The sequence below is a fragment of the Mercurialis annua genome, linkage group LG1-X, assembly GCF_937616625.2.
Source record: "Mercurialis annua linkage group LG1-X, ddMerAnnu1.2, whole genome shotgun sequence".
NCBI lineage: Eukaryota > Viridiplantae > Streptophyta > Magnoliopsida > Malpighiales > Euphorbiaceae > Mercurialis > Mercurialis annua.
Genome location: NC_065570.1, coordinates 51,012,002 through 51,033,845, shown reverse-complemented (window position 1 = coordinate 51,033,845; position 21,844 = coordinate 51,012,002). Strand labels below are relative to the sequence as shown.

At 33.9% G+C, this 21,844-nt stretch overlaps 1 protein-coding gene across 1 annotated transcript; it reads left to right on the top strand.

Moving 5' to 3' along the window:
- The first annotated feature begins 14,714 nt into the window (after positions 1 to 14,714).
- Positions 14,715 to 21,318, top strand: LOC126664480 (serine/threonine-protein kinase GRIK1-like). The gene is made up of 13 exons (XM_050356878.2): positions 14,715 to 15,094; positions 15,218 to 15,389; positions 15,595 to 15,979; positions 16,407 to 16,481; positions 16,573 to 16,617; positions 16,853 to 16,927; positions 17,235 to 17,322; positions 17,453 to 17,568; positions 18,328 to 18,423; positions 19,745 to 19,811; positions 20,175 to 20,290; positions 20,388 to 20,466; positions 20,875 to 21,318. Exons 3-13 carry the CDS (start codon positions 15,659 to 15,661, stop codon positions 21,057 to 21,059), a joined length of 1,263 nt encoding a protein of 420 aa, XP_050212835.1. The 5' UTR covers positions 14,715 to 15,094; positions 15,218 to 15,389; positions 15,595 to 15,658; the 3' UTR covers positions 21,060 to 21,318.
- The last annotated feature ends 526 nt before the right edge of the window (positions 21,319 to 21,844 follow it).

The window sequence follows — 21,844 nt, the reverse complement described above, 5'->3', positions numbered from 1 at the left end:
TAAAAAGTTAAAAAAAATGATATAGTCTTCATTTTTATTTTTGTTAATGATTTCGACCTTCAAGTTTAAAATCAATTTATCCCTAAATTTTTTTATTTGGTTGACTAACATCAAAATTAGATGGAGAGATTAAATTGTTGACAAATTAAAAGTGAGAGGTCAAATTGTTTGATTTTCAAATAAGTTGAATCATATATTAAATTATAATAAAAGTGAAGTGTTTTAAAATAATTTACTTTTATTAAAAATTAAATGATAAATGCCTAATGTTTAAAAAATATTTCAATTTTTCAATTTTTTCATTTATAAACTTTGAAAACTTCAATTTTAGCCCAATTTATATAAGTTGGTTTCAATTATGGCCATTCTTAGTTAATCAAATAACAACTATTGACATGACTGCCTAGCCGGACTGAAAAAAAAAAGAAGTAAAGACCAATTATTTGATGTGGCATTATTTTCACCCAAACCATGGTTAGAATTAGAAGGATTAAATATTTTACAGGTTATCGAACTATTAATTTATTTTAAAAACGAGACCGAATTTTGATTTATTTTAAAAAAGTTATCAAATTTTAATTTATTTTAAAAAGATTACCGAACTTTTAATTTATTTCGAAAAGACTATCAGACTATCAATTTATTTTTAAAAGATTATCAAATATTAATTTTTTTGATCAATAAAATTTTTTTTAATTAAATTGAGGATTTGTACACGTGTAGTTTATGTGGCGAATAATTACTTTAAAAATTTCCCGTATGATTCAGATGATTGGAAAAATTAACTTTTGGTTATTTCCTAAAAATAAAAAATATTTAGTATCCTTTTTATAATAAATTGAAAGTTCGGTAATTTTTTTAAAATAAATAAAATTTCAGTATTTTTTAAAAATAAATTGAAAGTTCGGTAATTTTTTTGAGATAAATTAAAGTTCGGTAATTTTTTCGAAATAAATTAATAGTTCAGTATTTCAAAAAATATTTATCTCGAATTAGGAACACCTTAGAACAAAAACCTAATTTTCCCTAAATAAGTTAGAAGCCTTCCTTTGTTGTCTAGCCCACTGCTCGCAAGAATCTAGTCTTGGGATTGTGTAATGTTTTTTTTATTGTTGTAGTGATTTTGAATATTGGTGAAGAGGGAGACAATAAGTATTAAGAAAGATGAAAATTGGGCAAGAAAATTAAAAGACTCTGGTTTCAATTTTCTCATTTTAGGTCCATTATTATCATGTCGAAATTTTAACGGACTTTGTATCATACGTCAAAATTTATATCACGACGGTGCAGAGTATTATATTATTATACATATATGAGACTTTAAAGCATTCCCAAAGGATGCTAATGCAATAATATAAAACATTAATCTTAAAACCCGAGTCTAGTGCAGTGCTACAGTTAAATAGCAATATGCCCTTTTAACTTGTAAGCAATGGACAATTAACACATAAATTAACTTTGTTGCCAAATCAATACACGAACTTGGTAATTATCGACAATTATCCATATTAGCAAATTAATTTACAAGTTAAGGGGGCAAATTATCAATTTAAGAGGCAATTAACTAACAAATTGAGGGGGCAAATTGCCCATAATCATTAAGTTCGTGTACTAATTTGTCCATAAGTTAATTTATGTGTTAATTGCCCATTATTAACAAGTTGAAGGGGCATATTGCCACTTAAGTCCAATTGGTTATAACTTTACTATAATTTTCTTATATTTATTATTTTAACATATATTTAGTTTTGCTTTTCTACATTTTAAATTGTGTTCTTTTTCTTTTTGCTTTTACGATATTGATCTATTGATTTTTTAATATTAAATCATACACCAATATATTAAAAAGTATATTTATATATGTAAATCACCAATCTTCTTTCAAAGAAACTTTTTACTGTATCAAGATAAAAATATTGCATTAATATTTTAAAAGATAATCGAAAAGAATAATCAAATAATAAAAAGTAATAGATAATTATATAAAATAATTATAACACTTCTTTTAAACATTTTGTATTGAGAAAAAAAAAGAATATTATGCTAATTAAAGCACTTTACTATTTTTCATGTTAAAATTAACATAAAAAAATAGCTTCTCCTTGCCTAGAGAGTAGTAGATTCACTATTGAAATACATTGGGTCAAATACTTTACAGGTAACAAAATTTTTAGAAAATATTAGGATAATACTCTATTTTTTTAAATAATTTGATTTCCTACCTCAATAGAAAAAGATAGAGAAAATACCTCATCATTCTAATGCTTTTATTTTTTTACTTTAAAGTATGTTTATATTATGATTATAACTACTTTTTATTGATTTTTTACTCTAAGTATATATCTTTACTCTTATCATATGATAACTGTCATATTTTTATATTTCTTTCTTTTTTTCTTTCTCTCTCCTCTCTTCTTCTTCTTCTTCTTCCTCTTCTTCTTCTTCTTCTTCTTCTTCTTCAAATTTCTTCTTCTTTTTTATTTCTTCTTTTGTTCTCCATTTTTTTCTTTCTTCTCTATCATTCCTTCATCGCTCCGCCGCCCTTTCTTCATCGCTCCACCGTCGCTCCACTGTTCTTTCATTTTTTATTTTAGCGAACTATTCTTTAATTCATGGTGATTATTGCGATTTTTTAACATTCAAATATAAATAAATTACTCTTGATCTTTTTTTCAATTTTAGATCTAAAAATCTGCATGAAAAAACAATATTATGATGAAAAAAACGATTTTCTGCACAAAAAATGATGTTCTGCAAAAAATACAGCATCTGATTGTCATAACACTGCAGGAAAAAAAAAATTATAAAAAAAAAAGTCTCTGATTATCATATGAGTATCACTGTATTATCATAATGTTATCATAACACTGTATAAAAAAATATTTTCTACAAAAAAAATTGATTATCATGTTGGTATCACTATATTATAATCTCGTAATCATAATATAATCATATGATACCGAGATGATAATGTATTATTGTACCTAAATGATAATGTTATGACAACGACATAATAATAAAATTATGATAACAGTATGATAATATGATACCTATATAAAAAAAATTACAAAACAAATATGATAACGAGATGATAATGTGAAGAAAATAGTATTATAATAAAGTATAATAAGGTCATGTTATCATACTATTATCGTCACCTTATCATCTTATTAGCATAATTTTTTTGTAATTGTTTTTTTTCATACATGTATCATATTATCATATTATCGTACTATTATCTTCACATTATCATCTCGTTATCATAATTTTTTTGTAATTATTTTTTTCATACAGGTATCATATTATCATATTATTATCTTTACATTCTTATCTCATTATCATAATTTTTATGTGATTTGTTTACATATAGGTATCATATTATCATATTGTTATCATAACTTTATTATTTTATTATCATCTGGTTATCATACTGGTGTCATGAATCTTTTTGTAATTCTATTTTCACGTACGTTATCATCTAGTTATCATAAACTTATCATAATTCATTATCATCTAATTATCATACTCCAGTGTTATGATAACGACATGATAATCAGAAACTATTTTATCATACATTATCATAGATATTATCATATATGTACCATAAATATTATCATATCGTTATCATATGATAAAACATTATCATATGACACCATTTCTGTAAAAAAAATTCCATGTAAGTACCATGTTATCATACTATATAAGCTTATCATTATATTATCATGAAAACATTATTGTACTATTATCATTATCGTACATTTGTATTATCATAACCTTATCATAATCATATAATGTTATGATAACGATATGTTAATACAGTGTTATTCATATGATAATCAAACACTGTTTTTTTTAGTAAAAAATCAATTTTCTCTGCAGTGTTATGATACTTACATGATAATGCAGTGATGATACTGTAATACCCCAAAATATTTTAAGATAATTACGTCGTGCCACGTGTCATGATTTCCGATAAATTAAATTAAGAAGAATTTAATTTAATTATATCGGGAATTTAGAATAAATTTTAATAAGTCAATTAGCGGGATTTGGGGATTTAACTTCAGAAATTAATATAAAATAATTTATAAATCCCGTAAGGAATTTTATTTCGCCAAAGTCCGCAAAATAATTTATAGTATTTATGGTAAAAGTTCCGAATCGATCGGAGATCGTTTAAAATTTGGACGCGAATAGGTTATGGACTAAATTGAAACTTTTGAAAAGTTTCAAGGACCAAAGTGCAAATTAGCCAGGTTATATATCATTTCCTTCAGATGAAGGAATCACCAGATCCTTCTTCTCCTTCTTCGTTCCAAAAACGGCGATAACGTACGGTTCGTCGCGCGGTTTCCGTTTCTCGTCCGTTTCCGACGTTCTATAACTCCAAACGATCGTATTTCGACGGGTAATTACGGTAAGCTTGACGTTTTACCGTTTCGTTGATTATATTTTGAGTTATATCGATTCAAAGTTTTAGGCCACGAAACGATTTTATCGTTTATTTGATTATAGGATCGTAGTTGGGTGTTTTGAAGTTAGAAATAGCGTTTTGGATACGTTTTGAGCGTTTTGGCGCGTTGAAGCTCGTCGGAAATCGATTCCCGGACAAAACCTCGTGGCTGTGCGAACGCACAGCAGGACTGTGCGAACGCACAGCAGGACTGTGCGAACGCACAGCAGGACTGTGCGAACGCACAGTCTGCTAGGACTGTGCGAACGCACAGTCCCCTGTGCAATCGCACAGGCAGACGTGCGTACGCACAGTGTTTTCGCCAATCGACCTAGTTCTTCGAGAAAATTGTATACGCGCATATCGAGATTTGAAATGGATTAGTAATTGATTAATGTGAGACATTAACCTAATGAGGTTGAAAGAGAATTGAGTTAAAAGTGATATTTTATCCATAAACGAGTTTGATACCGTTTATCGGGATAATCACGTGAGAGGCACGACGATTAATAAAGTTTAGTGTGTCTAGTCTCGAGTCTAGAGTCAATCTTAGAATAGAATTCTAACTCAAGTCAAATGTTTTAAAAATTTGCTTTAGATCCGGCGAGGCAAGAAGCAGCTGGACCAGTAGTTCGGGAAGCTTGACGTTCTAAAGCCCCGACGTATTTTTGGATAAGCGTTTTCTGTGAGTTTATACGATTTGCTTTTAAAGTATTTATTTAAGCAATTATTTTATATTGCTTTATATTTGAACTGCATGTTTTATATGCGAATTCTTTTTATGAATTGCATATGTTTGATTTGAAACCAGTATTGATCCGATGCAACGTGCTACCTATTGGGCGACAATAGGACTGTGTGATCACCAGTTATGATATGACTCAGCTGGGAGCTGATGATGAATATGAAATTTACGATTGGGTTATGATTTTGATACGAGAGAGTACTCGGCTACGGTGTAGTCTGGAGTCCCCGTATCTAGTGGCTGGGCCACCAGCGAGTTGGACTCGCAATTGATGTTTATGATTGGGTTGATCGATTGATTATTAGTATGTTGAGGATTAAGGTTTCATTCGGATCCTGTACTTGGCTGTATACGATTAAGTATCGTTTATGATTTTATTTGAATACTTATTGGTAAATGTATGAACTCACTCAGTATATCCCAATATACTGACCCCTCACAGATTTCCTTTCAGGATAAAGACGCTTTGAAGCAACGGACTTCTATCCTGCTTCCAGAAGTCTGTATTTTTGAGTATGTAAAGAAACAGTACTTTACTCTTAGAGCTGCAGTAGATAAGTATTTTGCAAGTCAGCTTGTATATATAGTTTTCTGTAAATATAACTTTAACGTTTTAAAGTTTTAAACGTTTTACGCTTGCTGCGTTATCTATATTGTGACTGCCATAGGATATGTATGCCTGGCATGTGTGCTTCTGCATGACACGTGTGTATGTATGTCATGCATGATGTTTATATTTCGCGAAAAATTATTTTACGTTTTTAGGCTTGCTACGGGTTTCGGAGCAACCACTCCCATTCCCTAGCGCTGGTCTCGGCCCTAAGATTGGGTCGTGACAATGTTGGTATCAGAGCATGGTCCAGTTACCATTGCTTATTTTAGAAGAGTGATTTATTTTCCTAGGAATCTACTGCAGCACATAGGATTCGAGTCTTGTCTTTGTTACGTATTCATTTAATTTTTAAACTTTCAGCTTTCCCTCTAGGATGTGAGTCTGTATTACGTGTGTGTTCGCATGTGATGAGATGCGCGTTTAATACGATATGCGATTATGTGGCTAAGTAACGCTGTTTGTCTTGGTCAGGATGTTTGACCAACGACAAGAAGTAGAGCGAGCTGCCGCTGCAGCACGAAATGTTATTGAAGGGGCGCATGACGTCCATATAGAAGCTCAAGACGATTCTTCTGTTCAGGGAGGAGGTGGTGGCCAAGAGGCCCAGGCGCAGGCACCTGGAGTGCAAGCGCAAGCCCAGCAACCTAATGTTGTGGGTTTTGATCTGAATCAGTTTCTTACGGGAATTGCGGCTATGCAAGCTAATCAGGCTGAGGTGCAGAATATTCATCGTGAACAACTTCAACAGCAACAGCTACGTAATGTTGCTTTCACTGACCGAGATATCGTTTTGGCTTATATGCGCCTCAAGCCAACTAAGTTTGACAGTACAGGCGATGCTCTCGATTTCCTCGAAGAAGTAGAACGTAACGCTCGACGCCTGCAAGCTAATGAGAGACAGACCATCATTATGGTGGAAATGTCATTGAAAGGACCTGCGAAAGATTGGTTTCAGCAGCATATTCAGCCAACCATGGACACTATGACCTGGGCTGAATTTGCAAATCACTTTAGGGAATACTTTTTACCATATGCGGTGACGGAGAGTTATCGTAGTCAGTGGTTGACCCTGAGTAGAGGCAACCGGTCTGTGCAAGAGTATGTGACAGAGTTTACCAGGGTGAGTAGGTTTGCACCAGACCTGACTACAGACCCAGTCAGAGTGAACTCGAGGTTTGTAGAGGGTCTAGGAGCTGAATTTGTGAGTCTGACGTCTGATATCGGAAGAACCCTAGTGCAACTGATTGACAGTGCTAGGCAAATGGAAATTTCTCTGATCCGTTTTGGGAGGATTCCTGATCCTTCCAATGTTGCGCCAGTGAGGAGTGATGTGTTTCGCAGCGTACAAAGCGCACCTACCCAATCATACGTTAAGAGTTATTCTCGACCCCCATCACGTCAGGGCGATAAGATGGAATCTTCTACGAGTATTATTTCAACTATTAAAGCTTGTCGAATGTTGAAGAAAGGATGTCAAGGATTCTTAGCGATAGTACGAGACGTGGAAAAGAAAGATGCAACTTTAAGTGACGTACCAGTGGTGTCAGAGTATCCAGACGTTTTCCCAGAGGAATTACCTGGATTACCTCCAGATCGCGAGATTGAGTTTTGTATCGAATTGGTTCCCGGCACGAAACCGATATCGATACCTCCTTATCGTATGGCGCCAGTAGAGCTCAAGGAACTTAAACATCAGCTAGAAGAGTTAGTTGATCGCGGTTTCATCAGACCAAGTGTATCCCCATGGGGTGCACCAGTGCTATTCGTGAAAAAGAAAGATGGATCGCTTCGATTATGTATTGATTATCGACAGCTGAACAAGGTGACGATCAAGAATAAGTATCTGTTACCTAGAATCGACGATTTGTTCGACCAGTTACAAGGAGCGAAGTACTTTTCCAAGATTGATCTGAGATCAGGTTATCATCAGCTAAAGATTCGCGATGATGATGTTCAGAAGACTGCTTTCCGAACTCGATACGGACATTACGAATTCCTCGTTATGTCATTCGGATTGACGAACACCCCAGCAGCCTTCATGGATTTGATGAATAGGATATTCAAACCGTACTTGGATCAGTTTGTGATCGTGTTCATCGACGACATTTTAATTTATTCGCGTACAGAAGAAGAGCACGCTCAACATCTGCGGATAGTATTACAGACGTTAAGAGAGCATCAGCTTTACGCCAAATTCTCTAAATGTGAATTTTGGCTAACGGAAGTGGCTTTCTTAGGACATGTGGTTTCACAAAGCGGCATTAAGGTCGATCCAAAGAAGATTGAAGCGGTAATAGAATGGAAGCGGCCTGAATCAGTTACGGAAGTTAGAAGTTTCCTCGGCTTAGCGGGATACTACAGACGATTCGTGCAAGATTTTTCAAGGATCGCCGTACCTTTGACGAAGTTAACTCAGAAAAACGCAAAATTCAACTAGACAGACCAGTGTGAGCTCAGTTTTCTGAAATTGAAAGAGTGCTTGACGACGGCACCAGTCTTAGCGCTACCAGAAGGAATGGAAGGATTCACAGTTTACTGTGATGCGTCAAGAGTTGGACTAGGATGCGTCCTTATGCAACACGGTCGAGTGATTGCATACGCTTTGCGACAGCTTAAGAAGCACGAAACGAACTACCCAACGCATGATCTAGAGCTAGCAGCGGTGATTTTCGCGCTAAAGATCTGGAGACATTATTTATACGGCGCTACGTGCGAGATCTTTACAGATCATAAAAGTTTGAAGTACATTTTTGACCAGCGAGAGTTAAACCTCAGACAGCGGAGATGGATGGAGCTACTAAAAGATTACGACTGCACGATACAATACCATCCAGGCAAGGCCAACGTAGTGGCGGATGCCTTAAGCAGGAAGTCAGCAGGAAGTCTCGCGCACGTTACAACGACATGGCGGAGGCCATTAATCAACGAGATTCATACGATGTTTAGCCAAGGAGTGGAGTTCGAGATTTCATCTCTCGGAAACCTAATGGCTCAGCTAACGATACGATCGACGTTGATAGATCAGATCAAAGAGTTGCAAACAGACGACCCTCAATTAAAATATTTAATTGAGGAAGTTCAACAAGAAAAGAGTCAAGATTTCAGTATCGTCAATGGAATATTGAAATATGGCAATCGAATGTGCGTTCCAGACGTAGAAGACTTAAGACAGAAGATCATGGAAGAGACTCATGGAACGATGTATAGCGTTCATCCAGGTTCTACGAAGATGTATCACGACATCAAATCAACGTACTGGTGGAGCGGAATGAAGAAAGATATCGCAGAGTTTGTGGCTAAATGCCCGACTTGTCAACAAGTCAAGTTGGAGCATCAGCGACCTTACGGATTTCTTCAACCGTTACCCATTCCGGAGTGGAAATGGGAACAGATCACGATGGATTTCGTAATCGGACTACCCAAGACGCAGAAAGGTTTTGATTCTATTTGGGTAATCGTGGATCGTTTGACGAAGTCAGCGCACTTCATTCCTATAAAGACTTATTCTGCAGCAAAGTTGGCGGAGACTTATATCGATAAGATTGTGAGCCTACACGGAGTTTCCGTGTCAATCGTTTCCGACAGAGGTTCCGTATTTACCTCTCATTTCTGGAAGAGCTTACAAGACGCGCTGGGAACGCGATTGAATTTCAGCACTGCGTTTCACCCTCAGACGGACGGCCAGTCTGAGCGAACGATTCAAACGTTAGAAGATATGCTTCGACTATGCGTACTAGACTTCGGAGGTAGTTGGGATACGTACCTATCTCTAGTCGAATTCGCTTACAACAATAGCTATCACTCGAGTATCGAGATGGCTCCATACGAAGCGTTATACGGGCGAAAATGTCGTTCCCCTATCTGTTGGGATGAAGTCGGTGAGCGAAAGCTCACTGGGGCAGAAATCATCCAGATTACGTCAGAAAAAGTTCCGTTGATAAAGCAGCGTTTGAATACTGCTTCCAGTCGACAGAAAAGTTACGCGGACCCCAAGAGAAAAGATATCGAATTTCAGATCGGAGACTACGTGTTTTTTAAAGTATCACCGATGAAGGGAGTAATTCGTTTCGGAAAGAAGGGTAAATTGGCACCGAGATATGTCGGACCTTACCAGATCGTAGAACGCATAGGCTCGGTTGCCTATAAGCTGGATTTGCCACCGGAAATGTCGCAAGTTCATCCTGTCTTCCATATTTCCATGCTTCGGAAATATGTACCAGACCCTTCTCGAATAATTCAACCGCAAGTGGTGGACGTGAGCGAAGAACTAACATACGAAGAACGACCAGTGCAGATTGTCGATACACATATACGACAACTGCGAACGAAAAAAATTCCAATGGTGAAGGTTCTTTGGAGAAGTCAATCAGTAGAAGAGTGCACGTGGGAGACAGAAGAGGATATGAGGCAGAAATATCCATATTTGTTCACTCAAGGTACGTGACTAATTTTAAATTCGAGGACGAATTTATTTTAAGGGGGGGTGAATGCAATACCCCAAAATATTTTAAGATAATTACGTCGTGCCACGTGTCGTGATTTCCGATAAATTAAATTAAGAAGAATTTAATTTAATTATATCGGGAATTTAGAATAAATTTTAATAAGTCAATTAGCGGGATTTGGGGATTTAACTTCAGAAATTAATATAAAATAATTTATAAATCCCGTAAGGAATTTTATTTCGCCAAAGTCCGCGAAATAATTTTTAGTATTTATGGTAAAAGTTCCGAATCGATCGGAGATCGTTTAAAATTTGGACGCGAATAGGTTATGGACTAAATTGAAACTTTTGAAAAGTTTCAAGGACCAAAGTGCAAATTAGCCAGGTTATATATCATTTCCTTCAGATGAAGGAATCACCAGATCCTTCTTCTCCTTCTTCGTTCCAAAAACGGCGATAACGTACGGTTCGTCGCGCGGTTTCCGTTTCTCGTCCGTTTCCGACGTTCTATAACTCCAAACGATCGTATTTCGACGGGTAATTACGGTAAGTTTGACGTTTTACCGTTTCGTTGATTATATTTTGAGTTATATCGATTCAAAGTTTTAGGCCACGAAACGATTTTATCGTTTATTTGATTATAGGATCGTAGTTGGGTGTTTTGAAGTTAGAAATAGCGTTTTGGATACGTTTTGAGCGTTTTGGCGCGTTGAAGCTCGTCGGAAATCGATTCCCGGACAAAACCTCGTGGCTGTGCGTCGCACAGCCGAACTGTGCGAACGCACAGCAGGACTGTGCGAACGCACAGTCTGCTAGGACTGTGCGAACGCACAGTCACACCGTGCAGACGCACAGTCCCCTGTGCAATCGCACATGCAGACGTGCGTACGCACAGTGTTTTCGCCAATCGACCTAGTTCTTCGAGAAAATTGTATACGCGCATATCGAGATTTGAAATGGATTAGTAATTGATTAATGTGAGACATTAACCTAATGAGGTTGAAAGAGAATTGAGTTAAAAGTGATATTTTATCCATAAACGAGTTTGATACCGTTTATCGGGATAATCACGTGAGAGGCACGACGGTTAATAAAGTTTAGTGTGTCTAGTCTCGAGTCTAGAGTCAATCTTAGAATAGAATTCTAACTCAAGTCAAATGTTTTAAAAATTTGCTTTAGATCCGGCAAGGCAAGAAGCAGCTGGACCAGTAGTTCGGGAAGCTTGACGTTCTAAAGCCCCGACGTATTTTTGGATAAGCGTTTTCTGTGAGTTTATACGATTTGCTTTTAAAGTATTTATTTAAGCAATTATTTTATATTGCTTTATATTTGAACTGCATGTTTTATATGCGAATTCTTTTTATGAATTGCATATGTTTGATTTGAAACCAGTATTGATCCGATGCAACGTGCTACCTATTGGGCGACAATAGGACTGTGTGATCACCAGTTTTGATATGACTCAGCTGGGAGCTGATGATGAATATGAAATTTACGATTGGGTTATGATTTTGATACGAGAGAGTACTCGGCTACGGTGTAGTCTGGAGTCCCCGTATCTAGTGGCTGGGCCACCAGCGAGTTGGACTCGCAATTGATGTTTATGATTGGGTTGATCGATTGATTATTAGTATGTTGAGGATTAAGGTTTCATTCGGATCCTGTACTTGGCTGTATACGATTAAGTATCGTTTATGATTTTATTTGAATACTTATTGGTAAATGTATGAACTCACTCAGTATATCCCAATATACTGACCCCTCACAGATTTCCTTTCAGGATAAAGACGCTTTGAAGCAACGGACTTCTATCCTGCTTCCAGAAGTCTGTATTTTTGAGTATGTAAAGAAACAGTACTTTACTCTTAGAGCTGCAGTAGATAAGTATTTTGCAAGTCAGCTTGTATATATAGTTTTCTGTAAATATAACTTTAACGTTTTAAAGTTTTAAACGTTTTACGCTTGCTGCGTCATCTATATTGTGACTGCCAGAGGATATGTATGCCTGGCATGTGTGCTTTTGCATGACACGTGTGTATGTATGTCATGCATGATGTTTATATTTCGCGAAAAATTATTTTACGTTTTTAGGCTTGCTACGGGTTTCGGAGCAACCACTCCCATTCCCTAGCGCCGGTCTCGGCCCTGAGATTGGGTCGTGACAGATACTCATATGATAATCAGAAGCTGTTTTTTTGCAGAAATAGTTTTTTTGTGCAGAAAATCGTTTTTAATACAGATTTTTTAATTTTGTATTGGAAAAATTCAAGAGTAATGTATTTAGATCTGAAATTTAAAAAAAATCGTATTAATCACCACGAGTTGAGGAAAATCGCTAAAATCAAATATGAAAAACGGCAGAACGACGGCGGGATGATGGCGGAACGACGACGGAGCGATGAATTAACGATGAAGAAGAAGAAAATAAAAATGAAGAAGTAATAAATATAAAGAAGAAGAAGAAGAAAATGAAGAAAAAAATGGCGGAAAAAAAAACAGAGAAGAAGAAAGCCAATGGAGAGAAAAGAAAAAAAGAGAAAAAAAAATGACAGTTGTCACTTATAAATCCTAATAATATAGTTAGAGTAAAATAATAATTACGAATAGGTATAATTATAATATAAATAGGTGTTAGAGTAAAAAAGTAAATCTATACTATATATAAAAGCACGGATGGGGGGGGACAGGCAAATTTACCGTGATAGCCTTTTTAATTTATTACTAAACAATGACTTAATCAAAGGTTTTTTTATCTTTATAAATTAGGATATTTATTTTATTATTAAACATTATATACGGTTAGAATTAGAATTTGATTTGAATTGGGAATTAATTATGCAAGACAACACAACTTGAATAAGGAAGCAAATATTAATACACACGGCTACTAATACACGGCTATATATATGCTTATTACTTAGATGTATGCATTATACATGCATGACCTATTAATTGCTAGAGAATTTTGTGCCCTTCATACTAAGTTGGATTGATGAATAAATTCTTCAATTTATTTAGCATGTGTAATTTATTTATTAGTATAAAGTATAAACCAACTCATGAAAATTAATATTTTCTAATCCAAAATAAACTCTAACTAATCTAATATTAATTATATGTAAAATATATTAGTATAAGTATAATAATAAAGATGTTTTCTAATCCAATAAAAACTCTAACTAATTTAATATTAATTATATAATGTTATCAACGTCAATTAAATTTAAAAATCATAAATTGAAGTATAATAATTATTTCTAATAAAAATTCTAATTAATTTAATATTAATTATAATTAAAATAAATTGTTATAATTGTAATGAATTTACTTAATATACAAAGTGACGAGTCACACAACGTGCCACGTGCGTAGCACGTAATGCGGAACTAGTATATTAAAATAGTTAGATATTTTCTCTATTTTTTCCTTGTTGAGGTAGGAAATCATATTATTTTTAAAAAAGGAGTATTTTTCCTATTTTTCTCAAATTTTTAATTTACTTTAAAAAGGATATTAAATGTTAATTTTATTTTATATTTTTCGACAATATTTTTTTATGTGGCCATCTAAGTTAAAAATATTTATCACATCCGCAATCATTACTAAATTATACATTTTAATTAATATCGGCTACTAACTTTTGTGACGTATAGTTAAATTGTTGACATGATAAATGTTATCTGAATAACCCAATTAATTCGGATGACCACATCAGCAATTTTAGATCGGAAAGACCTTTTTGAAATTTTAGAAATTTTAAAGAAATAAATTCAAATTCAATATCTTTTTAAAATAATTTGAAAGTCCGGTGACCCCAAATGTATTTAATCCTAATTTTGATAGTTAAACGTCACCTTTTCTTAAATGTTGGTGGTTGAACAACTTCTTAATATCTCCATTGATATAAAAAAATATGTCTAGCAAACAAAATTATACATAAAAAGAAAAATTAATTTGTATATCTATAATTATGATCAAAATTTGAAAAATAAGTTTATTTTTTAATCAAACCTGTTAAATTGATCAAAAATCCAAAATATAAACCGAGCTAACCGAATTAGTCGTTGATTCAATTAAACACATAAAAATATAAAAAAATAAAAAATATTTGATTCATTAAGTTAACTAAAATTTAAAATCTCAAATCACAGTCGAATCAATTTTTTTATTTATTATACTGAAATAATCGAATTGACCAAAAATATTAATCAAAATAGACACGTTAAATCGGTTTAACCGGTCATTTGCTCACCATATTAACAACTTAGCAAATTTTCTATTTAAATCAATGTACTTAATTACTTCTATAAGTATAATAAATAATAAATTTAAATTCTATTAACCTCACTAGCCCTCTAGAATTGATTTTCTTTTTAATAATGTTTGTTTTTTGTGTGTCTTGGAAGTAACTATGTTGAACTAAAGTTAGTATAGTTCAAAAAAGAATAACTAAATTAGTAGCAGACAATTAAAAGGAAACACACACACACACAAACTGAAAGACATGAAAATAACGTTATTCTATTCTATTTGCATCACAATTTTCTATAATTGTCTCTTTATTTTTAGTTTAGTTTCAGTTTCACCCACCTGTACATCCTCCATTCAATTTTAATTTATTCTTCCATTACAACTCTCTCTCTACACAAATTAGGGTTTTTTGCCCCAAAGTTTTAATCTTTTTTCATCAAGTTTTTGGCTTTGTGTGTCCTTTTAAAACCTGATCAGGGGTTTTGTTTTCATTAGATTCAATTAGGCCCAGAATTATAGTTTCTCTCTTGTTTTTTCTTTGTTTTTAATTTATTGGGTGTTGATGATGCATTTATTTATTTAGAAAAGGTATGATCTTGCTTTTTTCTTTTAATAAAATTTGTTATTTTTCTTATGTATTTAAGTGGTTTGTTTGTACTATGGAATAATTTAATTAGAATGGTCAACTTGTTTTTGTTGTTGTTTTTGCAGGTATAGTGGGCATCATTCAATATAAAACTGGAGTTATTATCAGGATGTTTAGCATTTGTATAATTGATATCATAAGTTTTTTCTTTCACTTGGCTGAATGGCATCCTTTGGAATAGCATATCTGAATTGGGCACTATAAGGCCCTTTTTTCCATAGCATACTTGTCATTCAGGTTTGCAATTGCTTTTCTCCTTTCTTGATGTAAGAATTTTTGTTAGATATGTTTGTGTCCATTGAGCTACACTTTGAAAATATAGCAAATTTTATGTCGGTAGGAGGGTGTTTTCTTTTGTTTATATGTTAGCTTTATTTTACGGAGCTGATTCAGTGCGTTCTGGACATTTTTTAATAGCTTCGTGGGATTGTGTTCTTTGCAGAATTAGGATTGATTTTCGTTTTGTGCCGAGTATTCTGGTTGATGCTTGCAAGTTTGAGGGTTTGATGTATCCTAAGAGCTATTCACTTGCAAGAGTAATGGGCTGTTGTAGCTGTTTTGGTTTCTCCTGGAAGCCCAAACGAACAACGAGGACTGTTACTGTGAGGAATCATAATCTATCCCAGGAACTTTTATTGGATGAAGAAGTTGACGATGAGGACGATGGCTCATACAATGGTAACATTACCGACTCTGCTTACGAGGAGGATGCTGAGTTACCAATCCGTGTTAAACATTCAGAAGAAATTTTAAGATTTAGAGAACAAAATGGAATGATATGTAGGCAATTTCCTGTTAAGGAAACTCAGATACTTATTCGATCAGAGGTAAAAAACTGATTTGAAATGTATTTTCTTTTCATGCATAATTAATTCTAATTTGCACTTTTCATTGTTCTATTATTCCAAATCACTTAGAAATTAATATTTTTCCGAATGAAAATAATACATGTCTGATTCCTATTGCCAGTCCCCATGAAGAAATATGCATACTAGTTTAGAAATTAGGTTCCTAACAATTCATGGACAGTGGTTCCTCTTTGTGTCTATTTGATTCCTACCTTCTTCATAACTAAGCACTGGTTCTTATGCAAATAACTAATTATCAAGTTCAACTTTTTGTAAGTTGCATTTAACAATCCCTTACAGATTTTTATGCATGCATATCCACTTGGACTTTGTCTATCAGCAAGTGTTGCAGTTTACTTTGCTATTTTTTTGAACTTTTAAATTATTTTTGTGAGTTCTTTTGCAGGATGATGATGGTAATAAGATGATTAATGAATATGTTCGTGAGCGGAAGATTGGCGCTGGTAGCTATGGAAAAGTGGTAAGCGTAGTGCTTTGAACGGAATTTTTTATTGCACGACTTGGTTAAAGAAACTGACGTGTTCTGCTTTTTGTCCTTGCTCATCTCATAGGTTTTATATCGAAGCAGTAATGATGGGAAGCATTATGCAATCAAGGTAGCGTGTTTTCCTTATTGTAGAATTTCTCCTATTTTCTTGTGAACAGTCAGAAGCCAATTTATGTTTTATTAAAAGCCCTCCAATCCCCTGCCCCTTCTCATCACAAACACCATAATTTGGCATTTCTTACTATTCTTCAAACAGACTTAATTTGATAGTTCTTATGTTCTTCAATATTAATGCATTTGGAGTTTCAGTTGGTTACAATGAGTTTTTTTTTTTGGACTTGCAGGCTTTTCACAAGTCTCATTTATTGAAGCTGCGGGTTGCACCTTCAGAGACTGCAATGAGTGATGTCCTCCGAGAGGTAAAATATAAATTCTTTTCTTATTAAAGTGCACAGCCAGTTGTAAATTTTATCTCGGTGGTTACTAAATATATATATATTAAACTAAACAGTTGTCCTGAAATGTCTGTGTTTAATAGTGGTTATAAGTGCCAGTAATCATCCATTGAGTCTCAAAATCTTTATTGTTTTTATAATTTCAAGAACTCGCTTCCGTTTTTAGAGAGCCGTTTTTCATGTGTCTGTAGTTTTAGTCGGCTCATAAACAATGTACACCACTGATGGAGGAAGTTAATAATCTTTAAATCTTTTTCCTCTCTTGTTGCAGGTTCTGATCATGAAAATGTTGAACCACCCTAATATTATCAATCTCATTGAGGTGATTGATGACCCAAACACAGATCATTTCTACATGGGTATTTATGACTAAATTCCTTTTTTTCCTTTGTTGTTCATTGTCTCTTTGCTCCTCTATTGGTACTCTTTTAATCTTAAGGAATTCTCTTATTACTTCTGTTAACTGCAATTATTTTTATTTTTTCTCAGTTCTTGAATATGTGGATGGAAAATGGGATTGGGAAGGTTCTGGTCCTCTTGGAGAAATTACCGCTAGAAAATACTTGCGGGATATTGTATCTGGGCTAATGTATCTGCATTCCCATGTAAGTTGCTGACAACACCATGCTTGCAGATTTTATTTCTGAATCATTATTGTCTATTTGTCTTGCTGTGTGCTTTCTTGAATAATAACAAATTTTCTTGTTCATATGCAAGTAATATTTTGCTTTTGCACCTCTGATTTTTTAACGTATAGTCGTATACTAATAGCAGTGATTTTCTCTTATGAAAGCCATGTTTAGGAACCAATCTCTTTACATGTCATTTTATTTTAATTAGTAGCATGCCCTTAGCATATTAATCTGAAGAGTTCTTTTGATAAACGACAATACATGCTATGATATGCTGAAACAAATGCAAGTTAATTAGGAACGTGTTGCCATGAAGCATCTCTGAAGTAACAGTTTAGGTTTCGGGCTATATGGTAAGATGATGAATTTTGTTAGTAAAATTAAAAGTTCCACAAGCTGCAGGATTGTAAGTCAAAGACTTTACAGTTGCAGACACTAAGCGTCTCAGTCAAATTGTTACATTATCATCAACTTTCAAGGAAACTAAGTAATTGATTAACCTAGTAAAATTTTGCTGGTGAAATTTTCTATCTGTAACGATTTTATGGACTCAGTTACAGATATTTTACTACTTTTATATTTGAAATAGCTTTCTGATTTCTCTGTGTTCGTCAAGATGTTTTGCAGATGCTGTTCTTGCAACTCTCTTTTATGCAGATGTCATGCTTTCTTTGATGCACGGATAAGGGGATTGTTATATATACTGATCTTTTCTTTTTTCTTAATTAACAGAATATAGTGCATGGTGATATTAAACCTGACAATTTGTTGGTTACTAGTTCGGGTATTGTGAAGATAGGAGATTTCAGTGTTAGCCAGGTCTTTGAGGTAAGAAAATGCCTCCTTCATGTAGCTAAAGAAATCACTTATCTTGGACAATGGTGTATGCTACTCCCTCCATTTTTTATTTAGTTGTCACTTTAAGGTAAATTTCTAATATGAAGAAAGTGATTTCTTTGTCTTAAATTATAAATGTAAAGACTAATATAACCTTCTTTATTACACCCATTTGTGAAGAATTAGCTTTATAAATTGAATTACCTATTTAATTAAGTGATTTGATAAGGACAAATTTGGAATGTAATTGTAAAAGTCATCTAGAAATCCAAAGTATCATCTATTTATATAGACAAATACATTTTCTTTCATGGACAACTAAATAAAAACAGAGGGAGTACCTGTAAATGTAGATATTACGTCTTTGATTTTATTTACTTTTGTTATTGTCATTGATATTCGTGTTACTACTTTAATTCATTTATGACAAATGCTAGGTGCTATGGAGAAATATGTTATTATGTAGATAATTAAGTGGTCATTGACTTGTAAGGGCCAAGGGGTATTCTTCCTAATAACATATCAACTAACATAAGTTGATACTTTATCATAAGTTTGTTATTTTGTTTGTGTATCATCATTTCTAGGGTGTTGGTTTATGTTAAAACTGATGTTTGATGCGGTTTTATGATTTTGCATTCATTATGTCATTTTGCCCTTTGAGTTCGTTCATTAAAAGTAGATTTTGGATTACTAGTAGAAGGAACTTTGAAACTTTTCAGAGACGGGGACAGAACTAAGATTGGCATGATTGGTGCTTAAAGTCTCAGGCTGTTTATTGTAATTGAGGATCTGGTCTTTCTACTGTGGTCCAAAAATGTCAAATGCTCAAATATAAATGTATCTGTGTAGCACGAAGCTGAAACCAAAAATATTGAAATGGAAAATGGGGAAATATAGTATTCAAGAAGTTTTTGCAGAATTTAGAAATGCGTTGTGTGCATGTAAATAGTCTTTAAGTCATTGCTGTAGGTGTGGGATCTTTTTCGTCCTTTTGAGCATTCCCGCTTGTAGTCTTTAAGTCATTGCTGTAGAAATGCATTGCGTGCATGTGCATAAGAGCTGCAACTTGGAGCTACACTAGAGCTAATGATTGGTATATCAGCATTGCTGCAGCAGTTCATACAAGTATCTGCTTATTATTGAAGTATGCACAGTAGCTGATAAAACAAGTTCTCCTGGTCCAGTTTATGGCGATAGTGAAAATATAGCTTGCTTTTTGTAGATTGAGAAATGGATAGTGAACATTCTGACATTTATCATAATTTATTTTTCGTTTTCTTTATAGTTTTTACATCACCCTTTATTGCAGGATGATAATGATGAACTTCGCCGGTCTCCTGGGACCCCTGTTTTCACTGCACCTGAGTGCTGTCTAGGTTAGTTCTCCATGCTCGGAAACGTTGTACTAGGAATTTGAAAAAAATCAATCCTAAATAAACTGATAATCAAGCCAAACCAAACCGATAATCAAGCCACACCAAACCGATAATCAAACCAAACCAAACCAAACTGATAATCAAACGAACCAATAAATTCAGTTCAGTTTTGGTACATATCAAACCGAACTGTCTGTTTTGGTTTATCCTTATAATTTTACCACAGTTCGATTTTGAAAACAATTAAAATTCCAGTTTGGTTGGGTTAGAATTAAATGCACAATTCTATGCTATAGGAATACTTAGATGGATGAGGAATATATTGACCGATGTTCTAACTTTGCTCTTGTTTTGATTAAACAGGTCTAACCTATCATGGGAAAGCTGCTGACACATGGGCAGTAGGAGTGACTTTGTACTGCATGGTTCTTGGACAATACCCTTTTCTTGGAGAAACACTACAGGATACATACGATAAGGCAAGCAATTCTTTTTTTTTTCTCTCAGAAATTTGCATTTCAGCTTGCTCTGTAACTGCAAGTAACATGTTTGATGAAATTTCTTCCCTTTGTCCAGATTGTTAACAACATTTTAGCACTCCCAAATGAAATGAACCCTCAGCTTAAGGACTTACTTGAAGGACTTCTTTGCAAAGGTGAGCGGCATATATATTTTTAGTCTGAGTCATTCTTTGAATTTCTGGCTAGAGCTGTGTCTTTTTATTCGTTTACAACTAGGGGTGTGCATTCAGTTCGAACTGAACTGAAATTCTTATTTATTTTCAAGACCGAACTGAATTTACTAGACATCAAGCAACCCAAACTCAACTAGTCGGTTCGGTATTTTCGGTTTGTTTGTACAAAATAATTGAAACTTTTGTACCTCTGAAACCAAACTGAAAAATTAAAATATATTTATGATGTCAAACCGAACCGAACAGAATCAAATTCTTCAGTTCGATTCAGTTATTCGGTTTGGTTCAGTTTTTTACACTTCTATCTACAGCCATGTTTGTGTCTCTGTCTTCGATCTATGTTTTGAACTGAAAATTTGTTACATGCAGACCCGAAACAGAGGTTGACGTTAGATTCTGTAGCGAATCATAGTTGGGTTACGGGAGAAGATGGACCCGTTTCTCAATATCTATGCTGGTGTAAGCGCAATAGCCTTCATATGGAACAATCTAATGGGAGCAATGATGAAGCACACACGACGATCATTAATTCTGATGATAATCATACTTACTAAAATATATCGAGTAGTTTGATCTGTTGGTGTATAGTAGGAAACTTGGCACGCCTTTTCGTTTTATATTTTATTTTTTTTCTTTTAGTTTTGGTGCATCTTTTTGATTGTCGAGGGAGGGAGGCATGCAATATGCGCCAATGCCGACCAACTCCGGGGAAAAGTTAGTGTAGGTTTTGGCTGATTCAGGTTAAGTTGTAATGATTATGGAAAATATTTCGAGCTTTATATTCGTGAAAATGCTAGTATGATTTTTGAGGTGTCTTTTTTTGTTAAAAACAAATTATTTCTCTTAATTGTATGATCTGTTTCAACTTAAAGTTGTTTGTTCCTTGTTAACCTAATGAAATGCAGTTTCTACCACAAAGAAGATTTGCCTTAGCATATTGTATTGGAAGTTGAAAATGGTAAAGGGTTGTTTTAATTTGTGTTTTAATAGTCGGACTGGATCAGACCAGAGGTGAATCTGGTTTGGTTCCTTTTAAAAATGAATTATTGTCCAACAGTTTTGAACCAAAAAAGTTCTATAGGGTGTTATTTTTTCATACGAATCTTGTACATAGATGTATTTATAAAATTATTTTAAAAATTAACATTTTTTTTTTAGCGGTTTGATCGATTTTGAACTGTGAACTGGTCTAATTTTAGTTTAATAAGAAATTTTAAATTTAAACTTGATATAAACAATTGTAATGAAATTTGAAAGGAAAATATTACTAGTGTTCTCGGAGTCTAATCCGTTTCCACTTTAATTAATCGGCGTTGAATATAGTCAATAGTTCGATCAT

Bases quoted from the DNA above. Each gene is read 5' to 3' on its own strand.
- LOC126664480 (XM_050356878.2), top strand. From the start codon at position 15,659: ATGTATCCTAAGAGCTATTCACTTGCAAGAGTAATGGGCTGTTGTAGC. The intron at 16,618-16,852 runs GTAGCGTGTTTT...TTGGACTTGCAG, and splicing joins GGAAGCATTATGCAATCAAG to GCTTTTCACAAGTCTCATTT. The intron at 20,291-20,387 runs GCAAGCAATTCT...CCCTTTGTCCAG, and splicing joins TACAGGATACATACGATAAG to ATTGTTAACAACATTTTAGC.